Here is a 27,294-nt window from a genome sequence, read left to right on the forward strand (position 1 = left end):
TGTCTCAAACTAAAAAATAAAAAAGACTAGGGATGTAGCTCAGTAGAGACTGTCCCTGAATTTAATCCTTAGTGCCAAAAAAAAAAAAAAAAAAAAAAAGGAAAAGGATTACCATATTAAAATAGAGCTGATTTTCTATAGTACTATCTATAGTACTTTCTATAGTACTTGGGTCAGAATATAAGTTCTTCATATATGAATTTGCACCAGGACAGATGCACAGACAGACATAATAGGAAAAATGTGAGGATCTGGATGATTTGGAACCTACAACTACAAAAGAATTCCAAGGAAAGGGAAAAATCAACAAGTATTCCACTAGAAAGAAGTTATTTTATTTTAAAACACATACAGATTAATAAATATTATTGGAAAACTTAATAAATAGCCTTTTTATTTACATAAGGCAATAAACATGCTATGACTACTTCTATAAAGCAAAGTATAAGCAAGTTTCAGTCATTGATAAATGTATGTATGTATGCTAATTGGAAGCTCCCCTGATACATTTACATGGAAAAACTTTAATGCAACCAATCAACATTTAACATGTTTAAAATCTAGACTTCTTCCTCCCTTCATGATTATAGTCCACTTCATGAGGAAATAATAGTTATCCTTTAAAAAGGCAAAAACACTCAGGAATGCTATTGAAAATCAACACTCTTAAATTTTTGTAAAGTGCAAAAATACTGACAAGGTGGAGGGGCAAATTAATATATTCTGACAAAAGAAACACTCTGAAGTTTTCAATGTGACCCTTTGGCACTAGTGGCTGGGGAGCTCCTGACATTCACCTGGTGTCAGATAATTGATCATCAGGGTTGAGTTGCTTGGAAGCAGAAAGTTTAGCATTATTCCTTACAAATTTAATTGAACAGAACTGATTGGTCACACAAACCATTAAACCTTCTGCAAAACACAGACCTAAGCCAAACATCAGAGGAGCTCATCACACTATCAGAATGTGAGCTTTCAGTGCAGTTTTAAAAGTCCTTGTTTAATTTCCATATTTTACAATAGAATATATAAAATCCTTCCTTTAAAGAAAAAAAAAAAAAAAAGGAAAAGTAAAGCTTCACAGAATCATGCAAACTTTACACCCAGTGTTTCCTTCACTTGCTTGGTGCTTGGAGTTACATGCTCTATAGTACCATCCTGAGCAGACTCCATGGTCAGTGCAAGCTGAGTTCTCTCTATCACGTCACTTCCAGAGCAGTTTTGAGCATGGTGCTCTCATCTTAGACCATCAAAACACTGCTAAAAGTGCTAGCATTTTAGAAACAATCAACTTGGAGAACCATCCCACCCCTTTAGAGGTAGAAAAACTGAGGCACAGAAAGGTTAAGCAACTCACCTATATTTGTACAATTCAGGGAAAATTAGAGAAAAGAAGAAAAATCCTTCTCCCTGGCTCTCTGGGCCTTAGACTCTGCTTTTTAATTGCTTTGGGTACATTTCAAATAGATGTTTATTTACATTATCATTGTTCTACTGAATATCAACTTTTTAAACTAGACAACTATTTTGATGTAACAGAAGTTACATTCTCTTAAAATAGAATTGTTTTGTTGCACTTGATAGCATATGAGAAACGTGTATGAAAAAAATGAGCAGTGGTATTGGGCCAAATTCTCATTCCTGTTCCTATAATTCTTAATCTTTTCAAGTATACATGGAGGTATAAGAATCTGGCCAGATGTGAAAAATCACCTATGAGATAAAGGACAGACCTTAAATTTCATCACCAGTAACAACTATGACGTGGAAATGAGGAATACAAAAAATTGAGGTATTTTATATGATAAATTGGCTTGTGGCATGACTGGTATGCAAACTGGTCTTTTGCTAACTCAAGTTAACAGAATCTAGCTATAAATATGAGTAAAACATATGGAAAATGAACAGAAGTGTCACTGGTAGGAAGGTCAACACTAAGGAGGTGATGATACATTTTTGGTCCCTGAGAAGACGGAACACCAACATTCCATCCAGTCCTGCTTGATGAGTGAACAATGTCCTTGGTGTCAGACACACTGAGAAAGACAACTCCTTCAGACCACAGAAGCTAATCCACACAGTCATGCAGTGTTCTCTTTCTAATGTCTTACTGGGAACCCTAAACTGGATCTAGTAGGCATCAGAAAAGAGCTATGAACATGGTTCTGTGAGCCACTGGAGCATCCTCTCTGCTCTTGTGGATTAGTGGAGCAGCTTGGAAAAGAGAGGTAATATCTCCTCCAAGAATTATGCAGCAGGGGCTGGAGATGAAGCCCAGTAGTAGAGCACTTGCCTGCTATGTGCTAGACCCTGGGTTCATTACCCAGCACTGTTAAAAAAAAAAAAAAAGGAATTATGCAGCAGGGCAGTGGCCTGTACTCATCAATACTGTTTCTGTTGACTGAGTGTTCATCCACACCTGGGAGATGCTGTATCCGAGTGCTTTACAGAAGTCTAGAAACTGGCCTCTAAAAGTTGAGCATAGTATTTACCAGGAGCCGAGATATCTAGGAAGAAGAGGAGCAGTAACTACACATTTGAAGAGTGTCTATCAGAAAAGAGACATGAAACCCAAAGAAAAACAAAGATCAACATATTACTGCTGGGATGAACTTCTGGAAATAAAACTGAGTGTAACAAATTGACTTAAGAAGTAGGAATTAAAAGAATATTTCTTATTGCTGAACAAAGAACAGCAAAGTGTATTATATAAACATTCTAATATGAAAAGACTGTAGTAGACAGCCTGAGTGATGAGCAAGGCCACCAGAAAACCAGATTCCTCCCCAAAGGTCCCAGCATGGGCAGTGCTGCCCTCCCTCTCCAGAACCTCAGAGTGCAGTGGTTATGCAGATCGCAAAATGCTCAGAGTGGTATCCTGGGGCTAGGTTTATGTGAGAATCCTAAATTGTGTTCTACACTTGGTCAGTAAGCAGAACAGGAAGCAATTCTTTAAAGATTCATGTGAGAAAACAAGGCATTGTCCAAGTAGGAGAGGAGAGGAATAGCCTATTTAATCTATCAAGTAATTCTGAAAATTGTAATCAAAACCTTTGATTTTAGAAAAGACTTGAAAACAAATATACAGTAGGTATTTTTCTTGGTTTTATCAGAGATAAATCAAAGAATAACATCACAATGAAAAATTTCACAGGCATTATTTTGGGAAAGATCTATAAGAGATCCATCCCCATATTAGGATCTCTCCTAAAACTCTCAATTTGGGGTCTTTTTTTTTTCCTTTGTATTTCTGAATTACTTATGTAAAAAAAAAAATTTGTGAAATGATAGTATAAATTTTAATTTATGTGCTTTATGTTAAATTTAGATCATCAAACCCTAGTCATGTCAATTACTCAGAGGCTACTATTACATACTTGAAAAACAATGAATGACATGAACTTTGTTCCACTGGAACCAAAACTGTGTGTCCTAATAAACCAATCTGCTGAATATATGTAAATCTGGGAGATTCTGTTCCAGGACCAGTACTTTTAGAAGAGCTATTAAATACTGTAAGATTTTGTTTTTCTAAAAAAGTCATAGGGAATATCATCCAGAAATTAACACCTCTGAATATTCGTGGAATAATTGTGGATTAAAATATAAAAAGGTACACCTGCAGGGGCATTTAACTAAGCTTCCTGTGTAAGCTATAGTAAAATAAACATAATTTCTACATTCTGAACTTTCTCATATTCTTGCTTAGTCATGTGTATTCTTTCTCAAACATCTCCTTAACTAGAAAACTACTAGTGTGCCAAAATGTATAGTGATCCTACTGCAATGTTTAGTTCAGTAAAAGAAGGCCAATTTCCTAAAAATACCAATGTTAAAAAAAATTACCTTAAAGAGTTGATAAAAGAGGAATGAACTTTCAGATCATTTATTAATTATCAGTTTAATATGAGTTTTTTAAAAATTTTGAAATGATTTTGTTGCTGCTCTTCACAAATCACTGACAAACCAGGATCATTACATGTACTTTTAATTCATAAAGGTATATTTTTGCTTTGTGTTAAACTAGTCTCATTTTATTTAGTCTCTGTTCAAAACTTTAGGGAGCTATTTCTTGGGTTTTTACTTCAGAAATGTTCTTTTTGCTTGGAAAAAGACATTTTTTCTTAGTAACTTTAGTTGGATTATTAAATTTCATGTTCTAGTTCGCCTAATCTACTTTACCCAATCCCACCTTTCAACTTAGCATAGTTTCCTATTCATAATAGATAAAACACTGCATATGAATCACACAATATTGTGATGAAATTTTTGCATCACTTTGTGTTCTGCCCCAGTTTAATACATATGGAAGCTTGTTATGGACAGAAGAATGATTTCTTGTATCCAAATATTGCCACAATTAATTGCCATTTTACATTTAGGAATTTTTTCTTTTGTTTCTGGCAGTGGGGATCAAACACAGAGCCTGGCTTGTGCACACTCATGAAGTTTAATGACAAGTTGGTTGAGGAACTCAAGAATGTTCTACATCTCAAACAAGAGGGTCAAACCATTTTCATGTTTGTTAGAAACGCCTTTGAAACTGTGTTCCAACTTGTAGAAACCATTCTAAGCTTGTGTCCTTTAACTTGGTTCTGTATTAAAAAGCATACTCAATATATGTGCTATTAAACAGTTATTTTTCTTCTTTAATAGCCTTATTATCAAGTTAAATAGTTTATTTATTCTGGATGGCCAAAAATGCTTGCTGAAAGAGAATATGTATATATTTGATATTGGATGCCAATTACATAGGTCGAATGCAAATAAAATACCTCATGCTACTTAATCAGTTGTCTTTAATTGGACAATAACTACATGCTAAATGGGTCAATCTGCTCTAATGTGCCTTTAGTTTTGACTCTCCTCCAATAAATACACAATTATTTCTAATTGCTTTACAATTATTTATAATTTGAACATTAAAATGTTATGTATAACCAAGGAAGTGGCATTATTCTAATCTAAGAGAACATACATACAGTAATAGTCAAATTAAGTGAATAATTCAAGTGATAAAGGCACTGAAATTGATTTGAGCTATTGAAAAGTCATCCTGCCAAGGGAACACTGCATCACATTCATAAACTCTTCTCTCTCTATTTGCTACTACAATGTCTTGAGTGGGTATGGGAGAGAGCCAATTTGTTAGAGAATTAAAAACAATTCAATGTATATACCTCTTACGTGAATGAGGTACCTGAATGTTATACATGCTCAGTGCAAACTAACACAACAATAGTCACATTTACTGTACAGAGCCAGATTTCAAGACAATTTTTCTCATTTCCAAAGTAATCTTCTAATTAAGAATATCTGCTCTCCTGCAAAGACTAACCTGAAAGACCCCATCTTTATTTATCATTAAATCATGTTAAAATGTTTTAAAAGGAAAGAGTAGTCATGAAAGCTTCCAGGTTAATGGAAATGAAAATGAGATTCGTCTCATCAGAGAGAGATGATGCCCAGACAACCACTGGGAGCTTCAGGCTACAGAGGGCTGGGCCCTTGCTCTGGTGCCGAGCCAGGCTCCCCCCAACTGTCCACTACACCACCCATTAGTACACAGGAAATTCTCACACCAGGGATTGAGGGTCTCTTCTACTTCACATCCAGTCAGTACCAGAGACCACCTCTGAGGCCTGTTCCTCAAGTCCCCAACCCCTGGTTGCATCCTAGTCTGTTTTCATATTGGATTTGTTCATTTCCCCAAGGTTGAAATTGAATTCTTTGAACACCTGTATAAGGACAATCCCAACGGAGACAGTCGTGAATCCACAGGCCATACCCAGGAAGTCCACCAGACCCACGTTGCTCCACTCCCGGAAAAGGATGGCTGAAGCCAGCAGGACAAGTGTGGTGAACACCACATAGTAGATGGCCCCGAACACAGAGGAGTCGAAGCACTCCAGAGCCTTGTTGATGTACCTGAATTGGACGATGATGCTGCAGCCCAGCACAGCCAGGAGCACCAGGCACAAGCACAGGGCTCTCTGACTAGATGGGTTGTTGTGCAAGATGTCTTGGGCTGCCAGCCCAATGCCCTTGGTGGAAGGCACGGTGAAACTCCCCAGCAAGGAGCAGATGCTGATGTAGACCATGATGTTGGTGGGCCCGTGGGCTGGTGCAATCCAAAAGATGAGCAGCAGCAACATGAGCAGCACGATGCACAGGTAGCCCACAAACACTGTAAGACAGATGGCACACATTGACTTGGGAAGTCCCCTAGTCAGTTACTACCAAGGGGACAAAGCTGAGGCAGCACCTGTGCTCCCACTAGCCATCCCTCTACTGTGGCAAGTGTACCTTCCTCATCATTATTTTTACCATGAAAATATTCATATGGACTGGAGATGTAGCTCAGCACTTGATGGGCATGTGCAAGGCCCTGGATTTGATCCCTAGCATGGTGTGGGGTTGACTGGGTTCAATATGCTTTGTACAGATGTACAAGCATGAGCATTTACATATTGTAAAGTAGATCCTGCCACTTCTCCTTTATATTACAGGTAGGGCATTATTCTGATTGCTTTGAAACTATGTGCATAGGAGGTTGTATTTTTGCATGAATTTCATTCCCAAATAGTAAATATGTCCTTCGTAGGGTTGGAAACTGCTGGACATGCAAACCAGGCCAATTAGGCAGACAAATCAACAAGTGTGAACATGCAACCCAAAAAGCAGGCATTGGGAGCTCTACCCTCATGGGTGAGAAAAAGGAACTATGGTGCCCTACTCTGGGGGCCTATAAAGGTAGACTCTCCAGAGAAGGGACACTGGAAGGTCAGCTGAAAGCTGCCTGGAAGTCTCATCTACAAATTAGAAAAGGGACAGTAAGGCTCATGCAAACAGAAAATACTGCCCAACTGCTGGGCAGGTCTGGGGGATGGATGGATAATTAGAAGCAGCTTAAATAAATGCAAGTAAGTAGGCACAGTGTCAGGAAAGTTGCAGGATGTGAATGTGGAGAAGTCTGGGCAAGAGGGAATGCAAAGGGCTTTGAAACTGGGAAGGAACAAGTTCAGTACATTTCTGAGAGGTCCCAGGCATCAAGACAGCTGAGATGGAGCATGGTTGGTGGTCAAGGAGGAAGGTGATAGAGCAAGGAGAGGTCTCCACCAAAGGTAGCAGTGTAGAGGGGCAGGAAGAAAAGGGAGGTGATGGCAAACTGTATTGAGAGGACAGGATTGGGCACACAACTGAGCACACGAGCCAGAGGGGATGCTGGACAACAAGCCTCAGCAGCTATGTGTGAGAACTGGGTTATGCAGAAAGAGAAATGCATATCCAGGAAAACCTGTTTTCATGTGATCATCACCTCTTATTCTTTTAAGGTTAGAGCAGGCAGCCAGATGCCCCTCAGCCTTGTGACTCTCACATCTGTGCTTCTCAAGCATTTACTTCATTATCACCCTTCTAAAGGAACCACTTTACACCTTTTCTCCCAATTGCTCTCCACTATGACATATCTGTATCATTGGCATATTATACATCTATTTATAATTGCATCTAAATCTGTACTTTATACATTGAAAGAGTGTTTTTTCACCCCAAACATCAGATTTTGTTCTCTGAGGGTGATAATACCCTCACTGAGAATGCATGCCTCACGATATTCACTCTTTATTTATTTATTTATTTATTTATTTATTTATTTATTTATTTATTTATTTATTTTTTAGTGGGGATGTGAATTAAACCCAGGGTCTCACACATGTAAGTACATGCTCTAACATTGAGCTATATCCCAGTCCTGATATTCTCTCTTTGGAAAACTACATTTCCTTCACTTTTACCCTCTTTGAATATCAGAGAGCACATATAAGGGTTTCAGCAATATAAATAAGTAATAATTTAAATTTCTTCTGAGGCAAAAATTCACCCTGGTATTTTTACCTTTAAAGAAAAAAATTAGAAAACCTATAACCTGGGCTGGGGAGATAGCTCAGTTGGTAGAGTGCTTGTCTTACAAGCAGAAGGCCCTGGGTTTGATCCCTAGCACCGCCAAAAAACAAACAAACAAACAAACAAATGAACAAAAACAAACCTATAATTTGTTTATAACTCTGGGCACCTATGATAAGTGCCCAGAATAATAAATATCTTTTATATTTGATTCTTTCACATTAAAAAGTCTTTTTGCTTCCATTATAGCTTCATACTTATTTTTTATTGAAACATTCATATTATATATAATTTATAACTCTACATATAAGTTCCAAACATGGAAATAAGTTAGGATCTGAATATACTGTTATTATTTACATTTATCAAAAAGTAGCTATTGATTAAGTTCTAGAAATTACTTAAAATAAGTCCTTCAGAGCTCAGTGCTGTGGCAAAGCCTATACTCCCAGCAACAAAGGAAGCTCAGGAAAGAGGATTCCAGGTTCAAGGATAGTCTCAGCAACTTAGCAATACCCTATCTTAAAATAAAAAAGGACTTCAGATATAGCTCAGTGATGAAGTATCCTTTTATCATTGAGTTCAATCCCCAGTACCATCACCACTAACAACAAAATCCTTCAGGACACTCACATCTACTTCTCTAACCTTTCTCTACTCTTTTCTCTCTCTCTTTTTTTTTTTTTTTTTTGTGGTGCTGGGATTGAACCCAAGGCTTTGTGCATGTGAGGCAAGCACTCTACCAGCTAAGCTGTATCTCCAGCCCACATGTCTTTTCTCTCTCTATCTTTGTACTTTCATATTTTACAGTACCAAAATATTGTAGCTTTTATGGAAATAAATGAATATCACAATGCCAAGTGTCTCCACAGGGAGACATAGAATTGGCTAATTTCACTATGGATCCCCTTTTCAATTTTTACAAATGTTTTCATAGCTACATTCATCACTTATAATTGAGAGCTAAAAAAGAGGGGTTCCCATATTTTATGTGGCCTGGAGGCATCTGTGTGAAGGCAATTTTGTACCACCACCTGTCTAAAATTGTTGGTAAGCAGCACAGGACAGTCTAGTCTACTGGAAGTAATTTAGAAGCAATCTGTATTTAAGGCAGGTGTATCTATGTAATGTTTTTTATTTATCAAAAATTAAGAAATTATTATATGTCAAACACAAATATATGCCACACAACCGGGGTCTCTGCTCTCAGTGCTGTACATCAGAGGGAAGCACTAAGCAGGGACAGAACAGAGTTGGCAGATGCCGGCTACTACCACTGGCACAATTCTGGGAGGCGGGCAAGATTGGTTGGCCCACAGAAGGAGTGACAATACATGAAAGGAACCAGAAGAAACTGGATGGTGCAGCATGTGGTCCAGTCCAGGACCTGAGGGCAGTGGTGTAGGAGGGACAGTGGAAGAAAGGAGAGATACCCACAGGTCAGGAAGAGCCACTCAGGGCTCTGGAATGAGCCAGAGCACCCAGGTTGCAGAGGAAACCCCTCAAGGGGTGAGGGCTGAGATAAGGCACTGGCTTGTCATGATGCTGAATGGGCCTCCCAGGTGGTCAAGGAGTGACCTGAGCATACATGCCATGGCCAACCAGGCTCAGGGAGGCTGCACAGCTGTGACTGGCTTGCACACACAGCCAAGTGACACACATGTACATGAAGAACAAAGAATGCAGATCTGGGGCTGAGGTTGTGGCTCAGTGGTAGAGCGCTTGCCCAGCATGTGTGAGGCACTGGGTTCGATCCTCAGCACCACATATAAATAGATAAATTAAATAAAGGCCCATCAATGGAAAAAAAAAAAAAAAAAAAAGAACGCAGATTTGTGGACTAAACAGGGTGGATACAGTGTCGGCCTGCACCACCGGAAGTTGCCAGACTAGAGCCATGGCTTAGAAAGTCTGAACTTCCTGGGAAAACTCTCTTGGCTGCAAGGAAGTAGTTACCTGGATTCGTCAGCTTCTCCTCCAGCTCAGCCTGTGTTGTCACACTCTCAGACTTTGGGGAGTGGATAATCAGCACGACAGAACCTGCACAGCTTAGCAGACACCCCAACTTGCCCAGGATGTTGAGTTTTTCCTTCAGAAGATAAGAAGCTAAAATGGACCTTTGATTAAATAAAAGAAATCATTACTGTTTAAATAAATCACACTATCCAACCTGTTTCTAGTAGGTGCAGACACTTAAGAAAAATCCACATTTTTCTTTATAGCCATATTTTAGTTTTCATTTAGTTTGTTTGTTTTGGTTTAGGTTTGTATTTTAGGAACTGAACCCAGAGTCTTGCACAGGCCAAGCACATGCTCTACCATTAAACTACATTTACTTCCAGCCTATCATTTAGTCTTTAAAAAAAAAAAAAAAAAAAAAAAAAAAAAAAAAAGAGCAATAATAAATCCCTATATTAAGAAATTTTTGCGGCTGTTATTTCAACAAAAATTGCATTTTCATGCCACTTCCATGAATAGTCAGTCTGTAGTTAATGGCATCTTAAATCATATTATATATTAGGATTCCAGTGGATATGAAATATATCAGAATAAAAAAAGAAGTTTGTAAGTAACCAAAATAAAAAAATATTATTTCCTTATTTATAAAAGTAAACAATCAAAAAAAGTCAAGTAGGAAAGTAGATCACAAAATTGTTAAAATAATACAAGTAATGTATAATTAAAAAAAAACTAATATTCACACATTCACTTAAGTGAAAAATGCACCTAACAGAAAAAAAAACACATAAAAATGCTAACAGGAATCACAATATTAATAGGAGAATGGGTGATTATTTTTCTCTAATTCTTGAAATTTTAAAAACATATTACTCTTTTAAAGGAAATAAAAGGTATAAATTCATGAGATTTCTATAATCTTCAGGCGTATAATGTATTTCTTGTTTTCCTGTGTAACATCAGTATACAGTCTGAAGGAAAGCCTGGGCTTTCAGTAAGTCGTAATACTTACTGGTTTTTCTCACACTGCTGACTAGGCTAAGACTCTCAGGTACATGAACATCCAAGCAAATGACACACCAAGCTCATGAATGCACTGGATTATTTTCTTTAATCATCATTTATAGATAAGGAAATAGGTTATGAAAGGATCAGCACTGAACCTAAGGCTAGAAAGCTAATTTAGGAGCAGAGGAAATTTCTCTTATGCCCTTTGAAGTTTCTCTGAAATGAACTGAAAATAGATTAACAGCAGAAAAAAACATGTAAATTTATTTAATATGTTATGGTTTGGATCTTAAATGTCCCCCCAAAGACCATGTATTGAAGGCTTGGTGCCCAGCTTGTGGTTCTACTGGGCCTAGTAGAAGGAAGTTAGGTCATGGGGGCGTGCTCATGAAGGGGATATTGGGACTTTGCCCACACCCACAACCTCTGCTTCCAGGTCACCACAAAGTGAGCAACCTCTTCTGCCCTGTGCTTTCTCCATGATGTACTGCCTCTCCACAGGCCCAAAAATAAAGGAACCAGTCAAACAAACTAAAACCCCAGAGACTGTGAGCCAAAATAAGCTCTTCTTCCTCTTAAGGGGGTTATCTCAGGTATTTTGTCATAGCAATGAAAAAGCTGGCTAACACAATATGCATAAACACAGAATCCACACAATGAAACTCAAAGAAATGACAGATGTTTGGAGCTAAACATCCTCTTCATAGAGGAGAAGGAAAGGGGCAGAGATGACTGGAGGCAATTTTAGAGGTACTAAATAATTTTTAGAGTAAATGAATAAGCCTAAAGAACAGACAGTGGCCTGGTAGAGGTAGCCAAGTTACAGGGAGTGAGGGACAGAACTTCACTGCAAATAAAAGTTGTCTTATGTAGATAAAGTCTCTTAGGTAATCTCTTCAGCAGCCCTTAGAAGAGTAGATGAAAAGTGTGTCTGGGCATGGTGACGACTTTCAGTCTCTCCTCTCCTCTTCTCCAGTGCTCATGTCTTCTGGATATCTGATGAGATACCTAGGGAGGGGGTTTAAGACAATTGCATTTCTTTTGCAAAAAAAATGTTCTCAGTCAGATAAGTGAGCTTCTGAGAAAGCTTCTCCCTGTGTTCTGGGAAAGAAAGGTGATGAACAGGGACTGAGAGACCAGGGGATGGGAAGGCAGTTTTGAGGGACTGGTGGAAGAGATCTTAGGTCTGAGACTGCTTCTCTCGCTCAGCATGCCAGAGTACTCAAAATTAAGGGTATCATTTTCTGAGCCTCAGCACCAAGAAGAAATGAAATCATGGTGATGACACACTCAAAGGGCCAAAGCTCCCATCTCCCTTATACAACCTGTGTTCCTGTCCCTAGACAGCTTTGTCCTGAAGTAACCCCAATACTGCAGCTGGGGAAGAAAGCCACAAAAAAACAAGAGAGACATGAGAATGCATGACTGGATGTTACACTATAGGACCCATGCAGCTGTCTGGAAAGTGGAAAGAGAGGAGTATGAAGGTCACAGAGCAAGAACCCAGCCTGGAACTGGCCTGGACGATGGGCTGACTAGGACAGTGGGAAGAAAGCAGAGAGGCAGGAGTGAGTCTGGACCAGACCATCTTATTCCACTATAAAACACCAATGTACAGTGCCAATTTTAAAAATTGGGGAGTCTTTTTATTGATGAATTTTAAAAGTTTTTATATGTTCTACATACAAGCCCCTTATCATATATATGAAAACTTTTTTTGTTCTCCCATTCTGGGTTCCTTGACTTTCTTGATGGCATCCTCTGAAGCACAAAAGTTTTTAAGTCTGATGATTTTCAAATTATCCTTCTTTTGTTCCTTGTGTTTTTGTGCTTAAGGTGTCATAATCTATAGGAATAAAGATTTATACTAGTTTCTTCTAAGTGTTTTATAGTTCTATCACTTACACTTAGATCTTTGATCCATTTTCAGTTGATTTTTGCATAGTGAAGTAGGAGTACAACTATTCATTTGCATATGGATATCCTAATGACTCAGTACTATTTGTTTAAAAGATTATTCTTTCCTCAATGAACTACCTCAGCACCCCAAGCAAAAATTAACTGACTATAAATGTGAGGGTGTATTTTTGGAATATCAGGTTTTTTTTTTTTTTTTTTTATCCCAGCACCAGTTTTATTATTTTTTATTTTTTAATTTTTTAGTTGTTGATGGAACTTTATTTTTATGTGGTACTGAGGATTGGACCCAGCGCCTCACACATACTAGGCAAGTGCTCTACCACTAAGCCACAACCCCAGCCCCCAGCATCATTTTTTGACTACTACAGTTTTTAAAATTTTTTTTCAGTTGTATATGGACACAATGCCTTTATTTAATTTTATGTGGTGCTAAGGATCAAACTCAGTGCCTCACATGTGCTAGGCAAGCGCTCTACCACTGAGCCACAATGCCAGCCCCTGATTACTATAGTTTTGTATCAAGTCTTGAAGTCTTTAAAATTTCATCAAATAGGCCTGGGGAGATAGCTCAGCTGGTAGAGTGCTAGTGCTTGCTTTGCAAGCACAAGGCCCTGAGTTTGATCCCCAGTACCAAAAAAAATTCATCAAATAATGTAGAGTCTAGTCTTCAGAGTATAAGTTTTACAATTCTTTTTTTTTTTTTTTAAATTTAGTTCCTGATGGACACAATACCTTCATTTTATTTATTTTTATATGATAATGAGGATTGAACTCAGTGCCTCACATATGCTACGTAAGCACTCTACCACTCAGCTACAACCCCAGCCCATTTTGCAATTCTTCTGTTAACTTTATTTCTATTTAATTCATTTTGGTGTTACTGTATATGTGACTATTTCCTTAATTTCACTTTAGGCTTACTCAGTGCTACTATATACAGATAAGACTGATTTTTGTACACTAATCTTGTATCCAGCATCCTTTACAAACTTGTATTACTTCTAACAGTTTCTTAGTAGATTCCTTAGGATTCTTTATATACAAGATCATGTCCTCTACCAACAGTTTAGAGACAGTTTGTCTTTCTTTCCAATTTAAATGACTTTTAATTCATCTATTTGCCCAATTGCTTTGTTTCTAACACCCAGTACAATGCTGAGCAGAGAATGTTAAAGTGGACAGCTTGTCTTGTTCCTAATCTTAAAAAGAAAGTATCCGGTCTTTCACCATTAAGTATGCATTCTTGGGATAAATGCCACTTAGTCATGATGTGTAACTGACTTTACATATTGTTGGAGTCAACTGGTTAGTATTTTGTTGGAGATCTCTCCATCCATATTCCTAAAAGAAATGGTTTAATAATTTTCTTATGATGTCTTTGGCTTTGTTAATAAGAAAATACTGGATTCTGTGTGAATTGGGAAGGTTCCCTCCTCTTGTATTTTTAGAACACAAGGAATTGGTATTCTTTTTTTTTTTTCCCTTCAGTAGTGTGTATCAAACTCAGAGCCTTCCACATACCTAGGCAATCAACCACTCTCTCTCACTGAGTTACAACCCCAGCCCAAGCATTCCCCAGTATTCTTTAAATGTCTGATAGAATACACCAGTGAAACCATCCATGCTTTGACTTTTCTTTTTGCAAGCCTTTTTTTAATTACTAATTCTATTTACATATTCTTACTCATATTTTTTACTTCTTAAAACTGTTTGAATAGTTTGTCTTTTTCTAGGAATGTGTCCATTTCATCTAAGTTATCTAATTGTTGGCAAAAAATGTGTCATGTTTGCCTATAATTTGGTAGTAACGTCCTATTTTAGATCTAATTTTTTGGGGGGGTTGGTACTGGGGATTTAACCCAGCACTTAACCACTAAGCCACATCCCCAATCCTTTTTATTGATTTATTATTATTTTGTTCCTTTTAGTCATACATGTCAGTAGAATATATTTTGACATATATACATGGAGTACAATTTCCCATTTTTGTGGCTGTACATGATATGGAGTTACACTGGTCATGTATTCATATATGAGCAATGTTTTGTCCAATTCATTCTACTATCTTTCCCATTCCCATCCACCCTACCTTATTTATTATTTTGAGACAGTGTCTCACTAAATTGCCTAGGGCCTCACTAAGTTACTAAGGCTGGCTTTGAACCTGCAATCCTCCTGCCTTAGCCTCTTGACTCACTGAGATTACAGGCATTCAACACCATGCCTACTAGTTCTGATTTTAGAAATTACAATCTTGTCTTAGTCCATTTTCTGTTGCTGTAAGTAAATATCCCAGATGGGAATGTACAAAGAACAGAGATTTATTTACTTGCAGTTCTGGAGGTTGGGGAAGTTCAAGAGTATCTGCCAGTATCTGCTAGGATACTGAGGGCCTTCTTACTACATCATAACACAAGAGAGAGCATTATATGGCATTTTACAAGCACATACCAGTTCTGGTTTCTCTTCCTCTTCTTACAATGTCACTTAAAAAAACCGATCCTCCTGACCTCATTTAATCCTAATTACCTCTCAAAGACTCAACTTCCAAATATCATTGATGTGTGACTTTGAAGATTAAGGTTTCACATAAGTTTTGGAGAGACAAACACCCTGACAATTGTAATTCTTCTCTGTCTTGCTTTATCTGAACTAGCTAACAGTTTATCAATTTGGTTGATCTTTTTAAAGGACAAATGTTCAGTTGCATTGTTTTTCTCTATTGCTTTTCCAGTCTCTATTTCATTTATTACATACACTCTAATGTTTAAATATTTCCTTCCTTCTACTTGCTTTGGGTTTCATTTGCCCTCTTGTTCTGGCATCTCAGGATGCAAGGTTAGGTTTTGATTTGAGATCTTTCCTTTTTTAAAATGTAGGCATTTATAGATATAAATTTTCCTTTGGCTACTTTAGCTGAATCTTATGAGTTTTGGTATGGTGTTTCTTCATTTTTCCTTATGTTAAAGTATCTTCCTATTTCCTCAGTAATTTCTTTCTTGACTAGTTGGTCATTTAGTAGTGAGTTGGTTAAATTCTATATATTCATGCATTTCACAAATTTCATTGATTTTGCTTTATAATTTCCTTCTGATCAAGAGAGAACTTAGTATGGCTTCAGTCTTTTCAAATTCACTGATTTATTAATTTATTTTAGCAGTCTAGGTAGAGCTGGAGAATGTTCCATGTACACTAAGAAAAAAATGTGAACCTGCTCTTGTTCACATCTCCTATTTCCTTCTTGATCTTCTGCCTAATTTTCTATCCATTACTGAAAGTGGGATACTGAAGTCTCTTACTATTATTGTTGAATTGTCTATGTTTCTTGTTTATTCTGTCAGGTTTTGCTACCTGTATTTTATAATTCTGTTTTTAGGTGTATATTTCTGTACAATTATTATATTTTCCAGGTACTTACCATCTTATTACTATAAAATACCCCTTTTATCTCTAGTAACATTTTTTTGTTTTACAGTCTATATTGTCTGCTATATAGCCTCTCCAACTTTTTATGGTTACCGTTAGCATAGTATCTTTTTTCCTTAATTTTTTTCTTTTTCTTTTTTTAATTTGTTTTTAGTTTTACATGACAGTAGAATATATTTTGACATATTTGTGCAAACAAAGGGTACATCTTATTCTAATCAGGATCCTAATCTGGTGGTTATACATGATATAGAGTCACTGTGGTATATTCATATATATAAATAGGATTCATTCTACTGTCTTTCCTGTTCCTATCCTTGCTCCCTTCTCTTCATCCCCTCTGTCTAATCCACCAAATTTCTAACACACCCCACCCCTTTTTATGTGTCAGCATCAGACACACAAAATATTTTTGTGTACATATCAGATAGAATATTCAACCTTTGGTTTTCTGGGATTGGCTTATCTCACTTTTCATGATAGTCTTCAGATTCACCCATTTACTGGTAACTGTCATTAAGTTATTCTTTTTTTCCCTTTTACTTCAACCTGCTTGTATAGTTGGATCTAAAGCACATGTCCTGCCAATGGCATAGAGGTGGTACTTGTTCTGTGATTTTTATCCAACCTGATTGTGTCTGTCTTTGGATTATTTAATAGGCTGTTTAATTTTTTTATTGATACAGTAAGATTTATACATATCACTTTACTTTTGTTTCCTATATGCCTCATGTCCCCTTTGTGTATTGGAGGGTGGTTAGTAGGGATTGAAATAATTGACTCAGCCTCCTGAGTAGCTGGGATTACAGGTGTGTGCCATTGTGCCTAGCCCCTTGTGTCTTTTTTGATCCCTGTTTACTATTTCCTTTTGCATTAAGTGAATTATTTTCAGTGTAACACTTTAAGTCCTTTAATGATATTTTTGCTATATTTAAAAAAAATTCTCTAGTGGTTTCTCTAGTCCTTAACAGAATAAATTTCAGATTGATCCTAACCTAACCCCAGTGAGATATAATAATGCTACTAGGATTTGGCTCTATTTTCTCTTCTTTTTTTCTGCATGTATGTGAGTACATGTGTCTAAAACCAAATAGTATATTATTATAATTATTACTTTGCTTATTGAAGAAGCTAAAAAGAGCCGGGAGTGGTGGCGCATTCCTGTAATCCCAGAGGCTTGGGAGGCTAAAGCAGGAGGATCGTGAGTTCAAAGCTAGCCTCAGCAAAAGCGAGGTGCAAAGCAACTCAGCGAGACCCTGTCCCTAAATGAAATATAAAATAGGGCTGGGGATGTGGCTCAGTAGTTGAGTGCCCCTGAGTTTAATCCCCAGTACCAAAAGAAAAAAAAAAAGAGAAGAGACAAGTACATATTTATAGAAGTCACTATATTATTTATTTACCACTCTAACATTCTGTCTTTCAAATATCTACTAAAATGCAGTTTAATATTAGTGGAATAAATTTATTTTCCTAAACATATTTTCATATGTGTGAGTTGACAGTTCTTGTCTTCATTATTTCATTGAGATTTTCATATGATTCTGTGGAAATTCTTCATATCCTAGTTTTAACCATTGTCATATTGATGGAAATGTTTTCCCCAGTCTACTTATATTTTCCTTGTAGAAAATTAACTTTTTAATTTTCATTGCTTCCAACTTCAGAAACTTGTTATCCTTCAAAGATATGAAGAAAATTCTATTTTATTCATGTTGTGAAAATAAAAGTAATTTTTTTTTTTTTTTTTTGCGGTGCTGGAGATTGAACCCAGGGCCTTGTGCTTCCAAGGCGAGCACTCTACCAACTGAGCTATCTCCCCAGCCCCAAAAGTAATTTTCATATACATAGTCTATAAAGTCTGGAAACATAGCTAAACATTTTCTTCTTTTTTTGTAGAATGAGCCTGTGCTGTACCTCCTCTGGGTGTGTTAGAGATGTAGGTTGTTTAGAGACACAAACCTGCCGCTATGTGTCACAGCTTAGGCAGGTAGTGGTGGAAATTACAGTTAATGTAGCTTTCCGCAGCACACTGACCTCTGTGCTGTTGATGAAGAACAGTGTACTTGACATTTCATGTAATGTCACAGTCATCATACACAGAATGTAGTTTCAACACACCATTAATATGGTAGTTGTCTCTATATTTTCATACTTGATACCTACTCTGTATTTTAACTCACATAAACATATTTGGATTTGCCATGATTAGATTTAAATTGACATTCCTAACAATTTGCCTACCAATTTTCCAAACACTATTTGTTAAAGAGAAAAAAAAGAGACTGGGGTTGTAGCTCAGTGGCAGAGTGCTTTTCTTTTATACTAGAGATATGAAAGCTCAACGTAGTTCCTGATCCTAGGAAAGATTTTGTATTTGAAGAAAAAAATAATGATATGAAGGAAAACATTATAAAATACCAGTATAATAAAGTCATTAGACAAAACTGAAATGTAGAGAAAAATGAGATGTATGAATTGTAACAAGACTAAATTTATCAAAATTGGGCCAGGCACAGTAGTTCGTGCCTATAATCTAACTACTTGAAGGCTAAGGCAGGAGTTCAAGGCCAGCCTCAGTAACTTAGTGTCTCAAAATAAAAAAGTAAAAACACTCTGGGTTCAATCCAAAGTACCAAAAAAAAGTATTTTTGACACTCTACTGTGGTTATGCAGAGAATTTCTTTAGTTTTTGGAAATACATAGTAATCATGATGCATTATAACTTCTCAGGGGCTGGAAATGTAGGTTCATGGAAGAGTGCTTGCCCAGCATATGTGAAGCCCTGGGTTCTATACCCACCTTTGTAAAAGAAACAAATCCTTACCTTCAAATGGATTAAAAATAAATAAATAAATAAATAAATAAATACTACATTCAAGGAGAACAGTGGTTTTCAAATAAGGATGAATTGCTCATGTTCAAAGACATTTTGGGGAGGGGGTGAATGCTACTGGCATCTGGTGGGTGGAGTCAGGGATGTTACCAGACACCCTACAATGCACAGGATGGCCCCCCATGATAGAGAAATACCTGGTCTCAAATGTCAATAGTGCCAAAGCAAGAAACTCTAATATAGAGAAAGTAACCAACAGGGCAATTAGGGTAAAACATCACTAATGTGTGTCTAAGTATGGGGATATGGGTGTTAATATTTTTCCTAATATTGCACCTTTTCTGTAATTTGAAAATTATTTCCAAGTAAGTTTTTTTAGACCCATTTTAAAAAATATTTGTGATGATTACTTTATCATTCATTAAATCACTGCAGAAAAAATGGACCTATTTGGGGGTTCTTCATTCTACTCATAAATATACTTCATTCTATTGATAAATATACTTATTTTTTCCTAGTGGCCATATTCTTTTCATTTCTGGTCTATGTAATTCAAAGAACTCATCCCAATATCAAGAGAACTTCTTATAAAATATCTATACACATATACATACATATATATGTGCTTTCATATCTTTGTGATTTTTCCACACCCTTCACTCTTGTTTTCACACAAGACCAAATGACAGCCCATTTTTTTTTTTTTTTTTTTTTTTTTGGTGGGGTGTGGGGGTGAGGAAGGTGGGGATCAATTTGCTACTTACTGTGCAAATCATAAACTCTACTTCATGTACATTGGTACCCATGAGTGCTTTGTCCCAACCTATATAATTTCATAGAGTAAGGAGGGGTAATGTCTGGAGTCCAGCAAGGGATGCTGAACACCCAAATAAAACACCACTGACACATTTTTGCTTCATGCTTTCTCAGAATAACTTGCCAAGGTATTAAGGAAGACTCTGATTTTTAAGAGGTTTTACAGGGCATTGTCCTTGAGAGTGAATAGCATCAGGTTCACTGGTAACCTTGAGTAAGTTAGAATCTAAAGTACACTAATGTAAATTCTAAGAGAAGGGTTAATAACACAGAGAACTACATTTGAAGGGATAAAATTAAATGATATAGAGTGGAATTTGGAAGCCCTATCTTTACTTAGAATTTTCCTTTGATTTTTTTTTTTTTTTAACAGAAACACTTATAAAATGGAAAGGTTTTTAACATCTAAAACTACGCATCCAATAGCAAAACATAGAATCTCAGCTCTCACCCGAATGGCACTCCAAGGGCACCCAGGGGAGTCACCAGAACCGTGGGGACTGCCGTGTAAGCCAGGAAGTTTCCAATCTGGCCAACAGCCACTGTCAAGAGAATCACAAGGACACCACTTGCAATTACAGAGCTCTCTTTTAGCACTGATCACAGAGTTGAATTTTTTAAGGCCCTGCTCTGAAAAGGCTACTTCTTTTCCACTACTTGTGAGAAAGCAAATTTGGGTGTCACTTATGTTTCAGGGTCATGAGAGAAGAGGGCAGACCCTGCAGCTTCACTGGTATAGTTAGCCAGGGAGACATTTCAGTCCTTCAGGGAACTAGCCAATGTAACTGGCAATGAGTGCAATACTGAGCACATTTCCACTCTCTGAACACATCCTTGTAGGTTCTTTATTTATTAATTTTAAAACACTTTTGTCTTTTTAAAATATTTCAGTATTTTTACAATCCATTTTTTAACTCAAACATAAACATTGTATATATTTATGGGGTACCATGTGATGCTTTGACACATTTATGTAGTGTGTAATGTTTAAATCAGATTAAATATCTCTCTACTTGAATATGTACTTTATGGTATAAACACTAGAAATTCCTTCTTCTAGCTTTTTAAAAAAAATATGCAATGTTATCACTATCTAGAGTCACCCTACTGTGCAATACTGTGCAACAAAAAACCAGACCTTCTTTCTCCTGTCTAACTGTACTTTAGTATCCATTGATCAGCCTCTTCCCAAGTTGGACAGATCTTCTGTGTGCCTTCAAGTGGCCTGGGACCCACTCCAGTGGAGGCAGCTGGCCACAGGGATGAGTAACTGGGCCACCAAGTGAAACCACTGCTGCCTGCACAGGACTGCCCCAGGAGTTCCATCCAGGAAGAGTCTGAAGGAGAGTCCTTCACCCTGCAAGAACTTAAAGGGAAGTTCTTCAAAGAACAGAATCAGCCTTGGCAGGTAACATCTTGCCCCAGAGATAATACAGAACAAATAAACCACATGGTATTTCTGAAATCCCTAATACAACTGTCCTTTATATTTTTAGAGTTCTGAACTGATCGAATTATTTATTTTTATATTATGGCACAGGACCTCTGATCTGGTCTGAGTTAAAAAATGCTCCTTCTAAAATCAATTGTGTTGAGCAAAATGAGGCAGTTTAACACGTGGAATTTCACCAAAGGCCATCAGCGTGTTTATGGATGAGCAAAAAGGCCCAGGGCAGATTCACCTGGACTGGATTCAGGAATTAGTGTGGGCATTAGTAGGAATTAGTAGAAGCCTCTGCCACTTCCTCCCTGGTTGTCATTCTACACCATTCGATTCACTCCCTTCCAACAAAGGAAAGGACAAAGTGGGGAGGGAAGGTCAGTGCCTCTCAGTGGGAGGTGGGGTGCACCATGGATATTCAGAGCCTGGGAAGAGGTGGAGTGACACCCTCCTCCAAAAGACAGCGCCAAGCTCATCTGCTCCCTCCAGCCCTGCCCAGATGAATGACTGACCTTCACAGAGAAACAAAAAGACCAGGCTCTTCACCACCAGGGCAACTTACTTGCAATTGTGCCAGCCCACCATACGATGTCTGTTAAATAAGAGGTACCTACAGAAGAATGAGAAAAATGTCAGGTAAGTAGGTTTATAAGATACATATGCCAGTAACAGGAGGTTTACTTTAACAGAGAAAAAGATTTACTTAAAAGAGAAACCATCATATGAAAACTAAAATGGAAAAGAATAAATGAATGCCATGCTGTTTATTCACCCTATAAATAATCTTCAGTCTATAAATAGCAAGATGACAAACCACTAAAAGTAGCAAAGATATTTTTTGCAACCAACACAGGCTGACCTAAGAAAACAGATGAAAGCTTTAAAAATTAGTTTTCTTGGCTTAGCAAGCCACTACAGAGACAGGAGTATTCTTTGGAATGGGGTTTTACATCACTCTCAAATAAGACAGTCTTTTAAAGTCCAACTCTCTCATGCATTTACTGTAACCCATTTATATGGTAATTTTACTATCAAAGGGTTCAATGACTTCCTCCTTAAAATGGTTACTCAATTTTCCTAATTTAGAATCCTTCTGATATAGCTCTTTTTCAACCATTTGGATACCAGATCCTTTCAGCCACTCAGTGTGTTGACATTTTACATCATGCTTCCTTTGTGTTCTCTCCTCATCCTCACCTACCCACAAGCAAGGCAGGCAGAAGGTGAGGAGCAGTCTGGCCTCCCCACCACATTCATTGGTCCTACTCTCATCCTAAGGGACAGGCACTTTAGTGAGAGGGCCTCCCAACCTTTGAGACCTGTTCGTCTTTTTTTAGATAACAAAATGTTCCTGCTCTGATTGTTTTTCCTGCTGATTAAAATTCCTAATTCTAAACAGAGTTTTAAATTTTCACTAGTAACCACAATAATTTGGCATAAGGAACAGAGAAAGCCTGCCTGCTTAATATGGAAGCAGAGCTACTGGTATCGTAACAAGTAATTAAAAAACAAAACAGGGTCATTAAGTTACGTTTGATTGGGTAAGGTGGTATGCACCTGTAGTACTAAGACAGGAGAGTTTGAGTCCAGGAATTCAAGGCTAGCCTAAGCAACAATAGAGACACCCTACACAACTTAGTGAGACCCTGTCTCAAAATAAAAAATAAGAAGGGTTGAGGTTGTAGCTCAATGGTTAAGTGCCTTTGAGTTCAATCCCTAGGACCAAAAGACAAACAAATAATAATAATGATGACGATGACAAATAATGACTGAATAGGAAGAATATCGCCATCTGACAGTATCACAATAAAAACTGATTCAGGCAAGAATCAGTGGATACTGATGGGCGTGGTGGCACACGCCTGTACCCAGCAGCTTGGGAGGCTGAGGCAGGAGGATCGTGAGTTCAAAGCCAGCCTCAACAAAAAGTGAGGCTCTAAGCAACTCAGTGAGATCCTGTCTCTAAATAACATACAAAATAGGGCTGGGAATGTGGCTCAGTGGTCAAGTGCCCCTGATTTTAATCCCTGCTCTCCTCAAAAAAGAATCAATGTATACTAAAACAAATGGATGAAAGTTTGTTTCAGATCAAGACTGTCAATCTCAATGAATCACTCCATAGGTTCTTTTTATTTTTATTAGTTCATCACAAAAAGAAAAGGTTATTTTGATGCTAGAAAAGTCCAGCAGACATCAACTTATTAACCAATGGTCCCAGTTAACGTCACCAGTGTTATGGTTCAGATATAAGGTTTCCCCCAAAAGCTCATGTGTGAGATGATGTAAGAAAGTTTAGAGGTGAAATGACTAGGTTATGAGAATCTTAATCCGATCAGTGAATTATCTCCTGACAGAGATTAACTGGATGGTAACTATAGGCAGGTAGCGTATGGCTGGAGAAAGTGGGTCCCTAGGGGTGCCCCTTTGGGGTTTATATTTTGTCTTTATTGAGCAGTGTTCTCTCTCTCTCCTCTCTTTTCTCCCTCTCTCTCTCTCCCCCCGCCCTGTTTCCTGGTGCCGTGTTCCCAGCTGCTTTCCTCCACCACACCCTTCTGCCATGATGTTCTGCCTCAGGCCCCAAGGAATGGCGGTGGCCATCTATGGATTGAGACCTCTGAAATTGTGAGTCCCCAAATAAACTTTTCCTCCTTAAAATTGTTCTTGTCAGGCCTTTTGGTCACAGCAGTAAAAAAGCTGACTAAAACAACCAGCAATGGGATTTTGACATCAAGTGCCTCCCGACTGGGCACACTGAAAGAACCTAACAGAATGTCTGCGACATTCCTGCCAAAGGCATAGCCTGAAACTAATCACGAGGAAATATTAGACAAACCCAAACTGTTTCACAGCTAGCCTCCATCCTTCAAAAACAGCAAGGGCATGAAAGAAAAAGAAAGGCTGAAGAACCACTGGAGGGTAAAATAAACAAAAGGGGGGCTTGGGGTTAGGGTAGATCACTCACCTTGCGTGTGTGAGGCACTGGGTTTGATTCTCAGTACCACATAAAAATAAATAAATAAAAATAAAGGTGTCCACCTACAACTAAAAAAAAAAAAAATATATTGCCTTGCAGGCACAAGGTCCTGGGTTCAATCCCCAGCACCAAAAAAAAAAAAAAGAAAAAAAAAAAAAAAAAAAAAGGAAAAAACAAACAAACGAGCCAAGGTAACTAAACACAACATCTGATGCAAGACTGTGGGAAAAGGTTGCTATTGAGGACAGTGCTGGGGTAACTGACAAAATCTGAATGTGGACTACCGTAGATAAAGGATTAATGAAACTCTTTTCTATGTGAGAATTTGACTTATAGTTCATGTTCTGACTCAAAAAATCAACAGCCATGTCGCCAGGCAATGGGCATATATAGTAAAAATGACCTCGGGTGGGCAAACAGCACATGGAATAGAGGCCTGTGAACTTGTAGTGTGGATTCCATTGCTTGTGCCCCCAGGGTTCAATGCCTCTGGGAACAGACATGACTACTATGCAGTCTGGATCTCCCTCTATGACTGTTACACTGGGTGCATGAGGCTTCTAAGTAGGCAGCTGAGCCACCTGCCTGCTGCAGCTGTGTATCCAGGCCCTGAGCCATGCTCTGCCTCTGCTGCCAGGCTTCAATCGAAGAGGCCTGACGCTGCTGGGGCTCTTCTCTTGTGCCCTTGTGAGTGTATCTGATGCAATTGTGGCCCAGGCTGTCCTATGACTCAAAAGTTTAGCAAAGCCTGCATGGTAAACACTGCAGAACAGATATCAGCCATCAGTACACAATCAACATTATATTTCTTGAAGATGCTAATCACACAGTGGCTGTTCAAAAGAATGTCTCCTTACACCCCCAAAATGCATGCTGTATAATGACAGGTCATGAGATCTACTCTAGAATACTAGTATAAAAAGCCTGGTGGGCCAGTTTCCCCACAAAACCACCATCGTTAATAAATAAAATAGGGCTGGGGGTGTAGCCCAGTGGAAGAGCACCAGCCTAATTTGTGTGAGGCACTGGGTTCGATCCTCAGGACCACAAGAAAAATAAAATAAGATAAAGGTAAAAATAAATAAATAAATAAAAAATAAATAAAGTAATAAAGAGGTAAATTTAAAGTCTCTATAAATTGTCCTAAGGACATACAGCATATACCTCCTTATTTATTCCTGACTTTAGTACTCTGAGTCTTCCTTTTGGCTTAGTCTGTCTAGTTGGCACTATGGAGGGTAGGGCCTAGTGAGAGGTCTTAGATCATTGCTGGCCTTCCCTTGAAGAGGACTGTTGTGCGCTTGTCTCTTCCTCTCTCTCTTCTCTTGCAACCAGGCTCCCTTGCCACCATGAGGTTAGAAGCTTGCTACACCATGCACTCCCACTATGACATACCATCTCACCACAGGCCCAAAGCAACAGGGCCAACTGACCATGGATGGAAACTTCCAAAACTGTGAACCAAAACACACCTTTCCTCTTTCTAAGTTGATCATTTTAAGCATTTTGTTACAGTAACAGAATGCTAACAATACTGGTTGGGCATTTGCTTTGTATAATTTCAATTAATTGATGTCTGTTCTATGGCCTTATATATGATGTTTCAGGGAATATTCTATGTCCATCTGAGCAGGTACATCCTGCTGTTATCAGATAAAGTGTCTTACAGAAGTCTGTTGGGCCTAGTTGGCTTATAGGGCTGTTCAAGTCCTCTATTTGTTTATTGATCTATTAAAGGATAGCCTAATTATGCTATCCTTTATTGAAAGCAGGGCATTAAGGTTCCCAACTATTATTGTTCAACTGCCTATTCCTCTCTTCAGGTCAGTTTTTGCTTAATGTAATTGGGGGCTCTACTGTTAATTGCACATGTGTATGAGTGTGTTTGTAGTGCTAGGGATTGAACACAGAGCCTAAGGCATGCTAGTTGAGCACTCTACCATTAAACTGCATCCCCAGAACTTCATGTATATTTTCAATTGCTATGTCCTTCTGGAAGGATGATGTTATTATAAAATGTCCGAATCTCTAGTAACGTCCTACAGTCTGTTTTATCTGTTATTAGCATAGCCCCTCCAGCTTTCTTTTGTATATAAGTAGATATTCTTATTCACTATTTTAAATAACTATTAACATATTTCATTCTACTACAATATCCAGAAGCCCATTTTGAATATTTACACAGTAATTAACTCAATGGTTTTTCAATGTTCTATATATAATTTTAAGAAGATTATAGGAATTTTGGAATTGAGGAAGTGATCACAATCTTTCCTCTTAAGAGTCTATGTTGAAGACAGGAAAGAAAATATTGTCTCTTTTTGTTGTGATGAACATGGTTATGGGGAGCAGCTGGCCTACGGTGACCCTCCTGCAACCAAACCCAGTCCAAGGATACCAGTGTCCAGAGCAATGGCCAGAGCAATGGGGTCCAGGACATTCCTCTTTCACTGCCAAGGTTTTCTCAATGCCACTGATCATCATATAATACATGCTTTTGGTGGTTTGAAACTAATCATGTTACCAAAATGGAAAAACCTGGAATATAAGGAAGGAACAAGGAAGTGACAGACTTTTGTTCTCCCTTCACCATGTTCAGTTCCAAACCTTACAAGCCCTCCAACTCATGCTCCCAAGCAGGAACTTGTAGTTGCTGAAATAGAAAGGTATTTAGGTCATCCTTACCTCTTAAGCCAATTTTGGGCTTAAATTTTTTTCTGTTTCCATAGATATTAAACAAGTCAGAATTTTGTGTTTGGTATTGCTCCATATCCCAATACCTGCCTCACACTCCTAGCCATAGATGAAAGCACATGGTCCAAGAGGAACTCAGTCCAGCAGCAAGCCCTATGCTCTGCCCTGAGGGAAGAGCACAGTTTATGTACCCACTGCATGGTACCCAGCTTCCTTGCTGAGCTCACTGCCCCATATTCCCTCCTCTTTCTTCAGCCAAGAGCTGCTGGGAGCCTGCATTTCCTATCATGTCCCCAAACCACTGGGTTGCTTCATTCA

General features: G+C 38.0%; 1 protein-coding gene and 1 long non-coding RNA gene across 2 annotated transcripts in view; one reads left to right on the forward strand and one right to left on the reverse strand.

Annotated features, from left to right (window-relative positions):
- Positions 1-313: 313 nt before the first annotated feature.
- The window catches only part of NIPA1 (NIPA magnesium transporter 1), a 44,090-nt gene continuing 17,109 nt past the window's right edge, over positions 314-27,294 (reverse strand). Inside the window, exons 2-5 of the mRNA XM_079128451.1 lie at positions 21,871-21,918; positions 20,319-20,409; positions 9,862-10,022; positions 314-6,187 (exon numbers count right to left, since the gene is read on the reverse strand). Of these exons, the coding sequence (XP_078984577.1) occupies positions 5,676-6,187; positions 9,862-10,022; positions 20,319-20,409; positions 21,871-21,918 (812 nt within the window). The 3' untranslated portion in view covers positions 314-5,675. The remainder of the gene's footprint in view (positions 6,188-9,861; positions 10,023-20,318; positions 20,410-21,870; positions 21,919-27,294) is intronic.
- LOC306654652 lies at positions 6,194-12,489 on the forward strand. The gene is made up of 2 exons (XR_013762019.1): positions 6,194-6,509; positions 12,216-12,489. It is a non-coding gene; the product is annotated as an uncharacterized lncRNA (long non-coding RNA).

The sequence above is a fragment of the Sciurus vulgaris genome, assembly GCF_902686455.1.
Source record: "Sciurus vulgaris genome assembly, chromosome: 2".
Lineage (NCBI taxonomy): Eukaryota > Metazoa > Chordata > Mammalia > Rodentia > Sciuridae > Sciurus > Sciurus vulgaris.